We start from the raw sequence: 11,383 nt of genomic DNA, 5'->3' as shown, positions 1-11,383 counted from the left end.
AACATGTTAATCTTTGCGGAATTTATTGTAAGTTATTTTACATTGAAACTAATGTATGTATAACTGTATACTATAGCGAAATTACAAAAATTATGTCTGTGCATAGATCAGTAACAGTCTTTGAGATTCATCTCGGCACTCGCTCGATAGTAATGATCCTCAGTTGATGTGCCACGTTGTGAAAGATGAATGCTTTCTAAATTAACTTCACCAAAATATGTATCTTTGTGAGCCTGAAATACGACAATTTTGTAGGCAATTTTCTTTTTTTCAATAATCTTAAAAAACAAAAAATATTACCACCTTTATGATCTCAGTTGCATCAAACGATTTTCGCTTCTTGTAACTTGGTTGTGTTTCACCTTTAAATTTGAATGCTGAATTCATTATAGTCATATGAAGTTTAATAGTTTTGTATTCCCTGCGTGTTAACCCTATAAACAGTAATATTATAATGAAAAATTTTAATACGTTCACGCCGGCGCATTTTTTTAATAAAGTACTTGAACTAGCCGTGAGCCGCCAGTGGTACACGCCGGCGTGATCGTGTTAACCTAAGATTTATTAACGATTCTATTTTTACACTTTTCATATACTTTACCTGTCTGATAAAAATATTCATAAATTTCATCAACTAATTTGTTCAGATTGTCATCTTTTGTTTGTATTTTTGTATATAAAACGTTTACATCAGACGGATCGTCATTCATACATTCAACTCCTTGTAACTTGATGGAAATCGGTCCATTTTCACGGAGGAAAGGTCTAAGATCAAAGAATTGTTAGTTGGCATTTAAGTGCTGCATGTATAGAATTTGCATACCTAACAATTTCTGTCTCACATGCGTTAAATGTTTCAATTGCTTGTTTATGTTCCTTTTCATCCAACAGAATGAGACAGACTAAAGTAAGATGCAATAAATGCGGCCGTTGAAAAATATCCTCATCCACCCCTACTGCATTTGTTTTACTATTCCTAAGAACATCTTCCTTGAAAGCATTGAAGTTCTGACGTATGGAATCCCCAAACATTGGTATTGACAAGAAATGGGTTACAGGCAATGATTTTGTGCTTGATTCTATTAAAAGATCGATTCGTCTTCTCGCGCTGATGATTCCCCGTCGACTGCGACCTCTTATTACTGTAAATTTCAAAACCAACGAGTGATATTCATTCATTCGTAAAATATCGTTGAACTTCTCAAATTAGTTTTAATACATTCGTAATTTTTAAAATTTATAAAGTAATTTTAACCTTTTACCTATATTTCCATCATAACCCAGTTTTGGTATTGATATAGAAGTTGCAGTATCAGATTCAAACTTTTTGCGCGTCGCATGTTTCACACCAATGATAAATGGGAAATAGGGTCTGAAAAAAAAACGATAAAAAACATTTTCAGTTACATGACATCAAAAGAAAATTTGACGAAAAATAATAATGTTATTGACTTGGGCACGTAAAACTCATGTTTAAAATGTCCATCTGATGTCGGTACTATGACAATCTGCTCGTCATTACATTCATCAATAACGCTATCATCACCAGGCTCATAAGATTCTTCATCATACGTAGATCGTCCACGATCCTTCGACCACGCCTCACTTTCAAACACCCGATATCGTCGGCCCTCAACAAAGACAATCTTGGGCTCAGTTACATCCATTTCTACTTGTGAAGGATAAATGCAAATAGAGAAACAAGTTTCTCATTTCTCACATATCCAACCAAAATTACGTATTACGTATGGTATCCTTGCAAAGTATAGACAAAGATGAGTAGGGAGATGCACAACGCTATGATTTTAGGCAATATCAAACTCATGGTGCTGAATAGAAGCGGCGAATCTGGAAGTAGGATTTTGTAATCATCTCCTCCGTCGATAAAGCATATTCCGTCGTTGTCGAGCTAAACTTGAACACAAACGCGTAGCTTGGCGGGCAGAGGTTCTCCGCTACTCACCGCTGGTTCCTAAAGCAACTCTTAGAACGAGCCCGGGAAATATAGAACTTCTCAAGAATTACCCAGAGTCAACGGACTACCCCTCCGACCTCCCCACCGACACATAGGATCGTCTCTACCCACACAAGTGCCCAAGGGTCAACGACATGTTGGAGTGTTTTTAGATACTAAATACGCGAGAGCTAGACACCTGGCTAGATTCACTATACGAAAGACCATGGCCGTAGATACCCTAAGGGGGCTCAAGGCCCCCGTCGGGAGACCCATAAGGTCCTGTTGCGGCCACAACTTGGGCCCGACCCACTGAGCAAGCTCAGCGGATGAGGCGGAAGGGCAACCCCCGACACCATGGTCTTAAGTCTAGCTGCACTAACAGGGTGACTACTCTTATATGACTACTTGAATTAATATGCTCGACCCGACCAAAGGAATAGGACAAGTAAAACAAGCACAATGGAAAGTGAGAGGGAATAGAATGAAACGAGAAGACAGAAGGGAAGATAGAAATAAAGAAGTTAAGAAGTAGAAAAGTAAGGAATATAAAAGTAGAGAAGAAATAAAGAAAGAGATAAATTACAAAGTAAAGAATGACAGATAAAGAAATATGAATGTAAAGAAGAAATAAATATAGAAAGAGAAGAATGTTGAAAATGAATAAGAGTAATGATTCCAAGAGACCAGTATAGAAGACCGAGAAGGGCTCGAGGAAGAATGAGCGCTCGGAGTCCGGGCGCTGCCTCCAGCGCTCACCCCCACTCTCCGCCATCTCCCACTCCCAGAGTCCTGCCGCGACGAATTTGCGCGCATACAATTTTGGGCAACTTCCAGTAATTTCTAAATATGTTTGGCCTGAATTTCCGATTTCTGAGTGTTAATATTTTAATTTATTGATTTAATTAATTCTTTTAATGTTACAAACACTTAATTTATTAATATTTCAATTTGAATGTAATTTATTTTCGATATTCTACAATTTCAATTCAAATTTGATCTACTCCGTATATTCTGCGAGATTTTTATTTAGCTTCAATTTTATATTTTGAATAAATTTTGAAAGTAAATCAAGGTCCAATAATATTTAGTAAAAATTGAGGTGCTACACGGGTGTCAAGTTGGCACTTTCTTAAAAATGTCTTAAAAATATTTCAACAATAAGCTTTTTCAATAATTCTTGAGAAGTTCTATATTTCCCAGGCTCGTTCTGAGAGTTGCTTTGGGTACCAGCGGTGAGTAGCGGAGAACCTCTGCCCGCCAAGCTACGCGTTCGTGTTCACGTTTAGCTCGGCAACGACGGGATTTGCATTGTCGACGAAGCGATGATCACAGAATCCTACTTCCAGACTTGCCGCTACGATTTAGCGGCATGATTTTGGTACCGCTGAAAACTGGAGTGTTGTACATCTCCCTGCTTATCTCTGCTCAGAGAAACCCTTACAACTAGGCAGTTCATCGAATTAAGCATAAATACATATTTAAGCAATATCTGATGAGCGGCCTCATTCTAAGGGTTGCTCTGAGAACCAACGGTAAGTTCCGGAGTACCTCTGCCGGCCAGGCTACACGTTCGTGATCACGTTCAGCTCGGCTACGACGGGATATGCATTGTCGACGGACTTGATGATCACAAAATCCTACTCCCGGACTCGCCGCTACGATTTAGCGCCATGATTTTGGTATCGCCTAAAATCGTAGCGTTGTACAATTCCCTTCTCATCTCTGGCTAAACTATAGGTCCGTTCGTGCAAACGTTTTTACGTGCTCCTAAGCACTATAGGTGTGTTCAAAAGTAAGCCGTGTGCGTCGACAGCACGTTTATATAATTAGTTTTAGCCAATAAGGAGTCAAAGCTGTTAACATACCTTTATAAGGTTTCATAATTCAGATGGCAGGAGGTGTCTTTTCTTGAATAAGTATGTTGCTGACTCGTGAACAATCGTAATCAATGACTAAGCCTCCATTGTTGTGGACCAATCATCGTCAACCACGATCCAAAACCCGGGGCTTGCAGAAACGTCTGCTACGATGGCAACGATTAGAGTTTTGTGGATATTTTTCCTTAATTTGACGATATGCGCTCTTCTATCTGGTGCTGAGTAAGTTTAGAGAATGTTTTTAAATTTGTTTGTGTGAATGTCATATATTCTTTTTAAAACTGCGTATAATTATAATAATTATTCCCTATTATGCTTCTAACTGTTTGGTCTCAAATAGCTTTGTTGATCCTATATTGTGTAAAAGCTTAGTCAGTCGATTATGAATTAAAATCCATTGGTCGATTTAATATGATGAATTTTTTTAGGCGAGATTTCTATGCTATTCTTGGATTATCCAAAAGTGCTAGCACTCATTCTATTAAAAAAGCATACAGGCGATTAGCAAAGGAGCTTCATCCAGATAAAAACAAGGATGAACCTGATGCCGTACAGAAATTTCAAGATCTTGGAGCAGCATATGAAGTGCTCTCTGATCCTGAGAAAAGAGAGATGTATGATAAATGTGGAGAAGAATGTTTGAAAAAGGATGGCTCTATGAACAACATGGATCCATTTGCCAGCTTCTTTGGGGATTTTGGTTTTCACTTTGGTGGAGAGCAACAACATCATCAACATGAAACTCCTAAAGGATCCAACATAATCATGGATATAGATGTAACATTAGAAGAATTATATAATGGACATTTCATAGAGGTACTTATTCAGTTAATATTATTTCTAATACTTTAACTTTTTATAAATATAAAATTTAATTTCTTTGATTATTTTAAATTTTAGATAGCAAGAAATAAACCAGTAGTAAAAGCAGCTAAAGGAACTAGAAAATGTAATTGTCGACAAGAATTGGTTTCCAGACATCTAGGCAATGGAAGGTTTACTGTTACCCAGCAGTCTGTTTGTTCTGAGTGTCCAAATGTTAAACTAGTGAATGAAGAACGTGTTTTGGAGGTGGAAGTAGAACCTGGTATGGTTGATGGTCAAGAAACTGTATTTACAGCAGAAGGAGAGCCACATCTAGATGGGGAACCTGGTGATCTGATTCTCAAGTAAGGCCTAAATACAGTCTGTAATAAAATCATGTTTAATGATTTAGAAATAATGTAATAAATAACAATCTGTAGGATCCGCACATTACCACATCCTGTATTTGAAAGGATTGGGGATGATCTGTATACCAATGTTACTGTATCAATGCAAGATGCGCTCAGTGGCTTTACTGTTGATATACCACATTTAGATGGTCGTACGATCACAATTCAAAGGGATAATGTAACACGACCTGGAGCTCGTATTCGTAAAAAGGGTGAGGGAATGCCTAATTATGATAACAACAATCTCCATGGTACACTATATGTAACAATTGATGTGGCATTCCCAGACAAGGAATTCACACCAGAAGAAAAAGAGCGTAAGTCAATTCTTAAGCAATTTTGAGAGACTATCCAAAAGAATGTACCAGTCTCAAAATGCATTATTTTTCTGTTCACAGAAATTAAGCAATTATTCCAACAAAGTTCTGTAAATAGGGTTTATAATGGTATACGTGGAGCGTAGATTTCCGCTTACAAAGGAGATTTATCAAACGAATGACAATGCAAAGTGCGTGTATCGTAATGAATTTTATCTGTGTTCATCGTGTATGTTCTAATCGAACAAAACCATCGAGCATCTTCGACTTCCGCACGTGGTATTCACCAACTGGATTGGTGACTCTGTGTCAAACGCAACTTCGAGGCACATAACCTGAATGTGTGAACAACGCGTACATACTCCCGGAATATCTGTACTGGTGGCTTTCAGCAGCATCGTATAATACGTCAACTTTTCGTGAGCTAAGACCGTGCAGTGAAGCCGGGAACAAACCATAAATTGAATTCTATTAGTTACTCGTGGAATATGGGTGATGTGCGAATGTTTGAACGAACATAAGAGTTTTGCATTTGAAACGTTTGTGTATTGTACGCGATGGTGTTTTTAAATGTCCATTATAATGCCTAAATATAGATATTTACAAGAATTAAATTAAAAACATACAGATTCTTCTCATATCACTTCTATATGAGTACCGTAATTTATTTCGAAAATTCACTTAGCCATTAGTAAGCGACCACATTTTTAATCTTGTTTGTCTTCCAAATTCTAATTTCCACATACATGCATCACGTGCTTCCCATGATTAAAAAAGAAAGAACAAGGAAAACCGGCAACTCGAAGTTTACTCTTTGGTAAAACTTAAGAATACGCCTTCTTCAAGTTAGCTGCGAAATATATATATATATATATATATAATATATAAATAGAGGGAGGCGTATTCTTAAATTTAGCCGACTGAATATAAATAGTCTATAGATGTTCCTATATTCTGCGCCTCACGATTCTGATATGTAGAATATACATATATGTATCTATATCTGATATGTAGAATATATATCTATAATGGGATAAGTCTATTTATAGCTATCCGCGACACACAGGCTCCCATTGTATTATATCTCATAAGATGTCCAGTCTATTTACCTCTTCAGTCAACGCTGAAACATTAGAGGAGACAATATGTATACGATAATGAAGAGATTATAAAATATCACATGGGCGTAATATCTGAGATATGTGATGCCAGCTTAGAGGCAGTAGCAATATAGGCGCATGTTGAAATCATCGACGCAGGCACTCTGTTTGCCATACGTATTCAGTCTACTTATAGACCCCAACAATTCCTTGGTATTGCTACTGTTGTTACTGTTACTGCTATTGTCAAACCGATTTCGTATACTGCCCTCAAAAATTGCGTCACCTGGATATGTTTGTATACTGATAGTATAATCAGTCCAAGGTGCTTTTTTGTCATCCGCTTCAATCTTACCAGTCCACACTTTAGCGTCCATTAGGCTTTTTAATTTGAGCACCGCACATTGGCGATAATCAGCAAGCATCCGATTGAGCTCCTGAAGGAAGAAATCTAAAATTCCTTGGAGATCAGGATCATTGAGCGAGACGTTTCTGCTATCATGACACATGCACCAGTGTCCAGGAATCCCGGCAGTAGTACAGGTCCTATGATCAGGTACCGGAAGGAACCAACTAATACCACGAGGTATGTTTTCACCATTATACGACCCCAGGATATTCGTACGATTTTTCAGATTCATTTCGCGAAGATTCTCCGGATGAAGAATATCAAGAAGAGTCTCGTGAAGATCAAACGGTGTCGTCAAACTTCTAGTGTTTCTATGTAAATTCGCCCAAGCAACGGGAAAGCGTTTCCTCCACCATTTTGGTAGAACCAAAAACACAAACGGTAAGCTACCTTCTAGTCTTCCTTGATAAGTCTGTCGAAAATCCCCCCATCTCATACCGTGATCACTCATGATAACAAGGGCTGTATTCATAAGGAGATCGTCGCGTCCAACATACTCAAAGAACTGCCGATAAGATTCGTCGCCAAGTTGTGGAAAATTGAAGAAATCGTGAGTTAAACTAGATTGCCAGAAAAAAGCGAAATAAGGATCTTCGGCGAAGCTGTTAATCACCTTCCTAGTATAGTTCAGTAAATTATCAAAATTCTTTCTCGTACCGAGGCAGATATCTGCATTGAGCTTATGAGTATTGCCGATGTCATGTTCGGCAGCGATGCAATATGGCCGCAGATAGTAGTCCGTTGGTTGTTTCTTAAAGCCTGGTTTCAGATAGTTGAAAGTCGTCATTTCGCAGGCGTCTTCACCGAAAATGGTACGGTAACCCGACGCACTGAAATTCTTCCAGAGGAAAGGACACTCGTCGAATGGTTTTTTGCGATTGTCCCAACATCGTCCAACAAGTTCCTCTTGTGATAATCCTGATAATACTGGTACGATATTCGGATAAGTATTGTCTCCGACTTTGTTGTATCCCAACATTTCTACGGCCTCGAGTTTACGTAGTGCCTCTACAGTCTTTGGCATCATTCGATGAAAATTCATACGCGATATTGAGTCTAACCCTACTATGAGAACACTTAGTGGAGAAACATCTTTTCTTGTGTCTAATTTTTTTTGGCATCTTGATTCTACTTGCGGCTTATGCGGTACGAATGCGTGATAATCTCGATATATTTTCTCGTTCTTCTTTGTACATTCTACTTTAATGAATTCCGCAGTGACGATTGCCCATTCCTCGAAATAATTGCAGTCCTTGGCGAATCTGTGAGAATTCATAAAAATGCACTAAAATCACAATGGCGTCATGAACTTGAAACATGAAAAACAATCTATTCAATATGCAATAAAAGGAATGTAAACAACTATTGAAGATAAATAAAAATATCACTGGAACCAGCGTACCATTACAGTATAAACTTTAACGTAACGAATGTTGCTCTGTACGTTGCGAAAGATAATTAAAATGTTCAAATCTTAATTCCATGCTGATTTATGAGTACCTACGTCACAGATTCGTCGTTATTCGCTTCCCGCCAAAATTCTCGCCAGCAACACTTCACCCTCTCATCCTTATTGTAATAAAAGCCACGTGCTTCTGGATTCACAAAGATGTGACTGTCGTTGGATTCGACGAGAGGCAAGTTGTTACCAAAATCACAAACTATCGGCTTCTCTTTATGCACGTAGCGACGTATAGCAGGATCAAATGGGTCGAGTGCTGGTATTCTGCAGCCTTTATTACGAACGAGATAGCCAGTGGCTGGATTCAGCTTTGGACCTCCCATAAAATGCTGAGTGTTATTATCTGCAAAGTGATAGAGCAGATAAACAGTCATTGTATCAGCATATGCACCCACGTGCGACGTGTCGTATAGTACCATGCATTACAATACAAGAATTCTTTAAACCTTGATTCGAAACGTGTCCAAGACGGGCGATTCTCAATTGATCGATAGTGAAGCTATTGATTGCAACAAGGGACACAAATAGAAATATCAGTATTGCTATTAGCCATCTCCGTAATCGTGAACCTCCCTTCGGGCTGGTGATCTCGAATGCCGATCCATCTCTCTCGCGAGGATCATCCTGCTCCCACGTTTTCTTGGCCACGCGGAGGAGTACCTGGCGAAACCAAGAATCCCTATGCAAGACGTTTCTGACTATTTCACCATTTTACTTAATTAATTTATTTAATATTTATTAAACCTAGCTAATCAATGCGTTTCTCACCATATTCTAAATGTTTTACTGTACTCGGAATCGATGCGGTACTTGTGCGCGCCACTAGCACCACGTTAATCGACTTTACGACCGTAATAATACTTTGGTGCAAATGCCACTGCGTTATTTGTTAAAGGTAGCTCCCACCATGATCAACCCCCACCAGTATACTTAACAGTAACAACTGGCGGAATTTATCGCAAGCCGAGTAATCAGTAATGTAAATATAGATATCAATTCCATATGACAAGCTAATAAATAAAAAATCTGTCTGGTTATTAGAATTCTCGAAAATAGCAGTGAATCTGAATTATTAAAATTGTGTATAAAGAAACAATCAGTTATGGTTTCTTTAAAGTGACAGTTCTTTGGATCTTCCTTTTCTCCTTAATAATTTACCTGACTATCTCTATGGAAGTTTGATTTTCAAAAATTTATGAAAACTGAATTAATCATATGCCAGACAAAGATTAACACCATATCAGATTTTACTGACAAAACATTTATATTAATCGGTTACAATTTCAGAAATAATAAATACTTTTCTCTCTTTGGATTTATCATGCAGATTGATTATAGATCATAGATCTTTACCTCGTCGTCAAGACGATCTGCACGCATGCCACGAGTATCTCGTGATTCTCGAAGATTTTCTTTGATTCCAAACAACCACTGATCAAGTAATACAATCTAATGAACAGAAAGTTTTATTCGTCTGATTAGTTCTATACTACAAGTTAATTAATGAATTAAATTATATCGTTACCTTAGAATATTTTTTGTGCAATACAAATTTTTAAACGCTCAACCTCCTTGTGCAAGGTGACCGAAACTTCATTCTAACCTGACAGTACACATGATTCATTAATCTTCTTATAGGACTATTCTAGCCAAAACTTCCACCAGGTCCAAATATCCATTGACAGAATACAGTCTTCGGGTCGAGACATTCTTTGTACATCACTGCATAAGACGCAGAACGTGTAAAGCGAAATTGTTTCTTTTACGCGTTGCCAATCGTAAAATAAACTTAATATTTTTAATTTCCGAAACCTGTGTTGAAAGATATGTAACTTATTCTATTCCTTTTCCCGGGCTGCACAGGTCGCGTGTAGCGACAAGGCGCTGGCTGAACGATGCAAACTTGTACATTTCCCTCGACTTGAGTCTGGTCGATACAAGTACGTCAACGCGCACGCGCTACCTCCTACCTTTCGTGTTGCTGGTAATAAGTCGTACTCGTGGACTTGAACTACCTACATCTGTGCTCCTTTTAATAATCGACTTGCTGATAACATTGTAACTGCTTGCATAAGTATAGCTGCCATAGTACTGCTACAGAAATTTTTCAAGGTCAATGATGATTAGTCGTAAGACGAACTCTTAACGTGGTACCAATTACCACATTGTTCGAGCGCTCTATGCATTCTGGATTCATTATTTAATTACACAGAATTTTTCGATACTTTTTTATAATTTTTAACAGATTTTTTTTGATAACTCGATTAATGGAAAAATTTCTCAATGCTTCATACTCGTTATTTATTTCGTATATCAGAAAACCTGTGATATATATATATATATATATATGTATTTTGATTTGCCATGAAACGGTGCACGATTTCGAAAATCTGATGCGGCAAACATTAAATATATTTTTTATTGCGCATATTATTATTGTTTGTTTAATTTCCGTTTATTTCGTATATCAGAAAACCTGTGACTTTTTTATAATTTTTAACAGATTTTTTTTGATAACTCGATTAATGGAAAAATTTCTCAATGCTTCATACTCGTTATTTATTTCGTATATCAGAAAACCTGTGATATATATATATATATATATATGTATTTTGATTTGCCATGAAACGGTGCACGATTTCGAAAATCTGATGCGGCAAACATTAAATATATTTTTTATTGCGCATATTATTATTGTTTGTTTAATTTCCGTTTGAAAATAAATCAATGATCTTTACCATTTTAAATTATATCGAATAAAGGTAAATACGAAAATCGCAGAGAAACAAGAAACAGAATTGAGATATTTGCGTTCGAGATTTGGTAATTTTTGGACAAATCCCCGATACGGGCGGAACGGCTAACTTCGTGCAGCAGCTTCACGCTGAATATGTTATTCGCAGTTGTTTCGTGATACGCGTTCAAGCAGACGCAAACCTCTACACGGTGGCTAAAAAGTACTGTAATTCAATTTTTTTTTGGATTACAAGTTATTTGTCGATCGAGGCAACTAAATAATCCTGTAAGTATCCATCATAGAGCGTGGC

The 11,383-nt window shown here is 37.5% G+C and overlaps 3 protein-coding genes across 6 annotated transcripts; 1 reads left to right on the top strand and 2 right to left on the bottom strand.

The window, feature by feature from the left end:
- Window positions 1–6: 6 nt before the first annotated feature.
- On the bottom strand, window positions 7–1,815 carry LOC107270216 (activating signal cointegrator 1 complex subunit 1). Of its 2 annotated transcripts, none has more exons than XM_015745021.1 (6): window positions 1,453–1,815; window positions 1,263–1,372; window positions 824–1,142; window positions 602–765; window positions 304–434; window positions 7–233 (listed from the first exon to the last, which is right to left on the bottom strand). In XM_015745021.1, the coding sequence occupies exons 1-6, from the start codon at window positions 1,665–1,667 to the stop codon at window positions 108–110; spliced, it is 1,065 nt and encodes a 354-aa protein (XP_015600507.1). In that variant the 5' UTR covers window positions 1,668–1,815; the 3' UTR covers window positions 7–107. The 2 variants fall into 2 exon arrangements, with proteins under 2 accessions (XP_015600507.1, XP_015600508.1); XM_015745022.1 differs by having other exon boundaries at window positions 1,573–1,815.
- Window positions 1,816–3,639: 1,824 nt separating this feature from the next.
- Window positions 3,640–5,994, top strand: LOC107270234 (dnaJ homolog shv). Its single transcript, XM_015745067.2, has 6 exons — window positions 3,640–3,749; window positions 3,832–4,056; window positions 4,263–4,650; window positions 4,735–5,003; window positions 5,079–5,365; window positions 5,447–5,994. The coding sequence occupies exons 2-6, from the start codon at window positions 3,986–3,988 to the stop codon at window positions 5,509–5,511; spliced, it is 1,080 nt and encodes a 359-aa protein (XP_015600553.1). The 5' UTR covers window positions 3,640–3,749; window positions 3,832–3,985; the 3' UTR covers window positions 5,512–5,994.
- Window positions 5,995–6,005: 11 nt separating this feature from the next.
- On the bottom strand, window positions 6,006–10,325 carry LOC107270233. 3 transcript variants are annotated; one of them, XM_015745065.2, is made up of 5 exons: window positions 9,862–10,325; window positions 9,690–9,785; window positions 8,783–8,996; window positions 8,379–8,679; window positions 6,006–8,136 (listed from the first exon to the last, which is right to left on the bottom strand). In XM_015745065.2, exons 2-5 carry the CDS (start codon window positions 9,714–9,716, stop codon window positions 6,579–6,581), a joined length of 2,100 nt encoding a protein of 699 aa, XP_015600551.1. In that variant the 5' UTR covers window positions 9,717–9,785; window positions 9,862–10,325; the 3' UTR covers window positions 6,006–6,578. The 3 variants fall into 3 exon arrangements, with proteins under 3 accessions (XP_015600551.1, XP_024943341.1, XP_015600552.1); XM_025087573.1 differs by lacking the exon at window positions 9,862–10,325 and adding an exon at window positions 9,105–9,346 and having other exon boundaries at window positions 8,783–9,015; XM_015745066.2 differs by lacking the exon at window positions 9,862–10,325 and adding an exon at window positions 9,105–9,346.
- Window positions 10,326–11,383: the final 1,058 nt, after the last annotated feature.

The sequence above is a fragment of the Cephus cinctus genome, unplaced genomic scaffold (assembly GCF_000341935.2).
Source record: "Cephus cinctus unplaced genomic scaffold, Ccin1 Ccin1_scaffold0709, whole genome shotgun sequence".
NCBI lineage: Eukaryota > Metazoa > Arthropoda > Insecta > Hymenoptera > Cephidae > Cephus > Cephus cinctus.
This window is presented reverse-complemented; position numbering and strand designations above follow the sequence as displayed.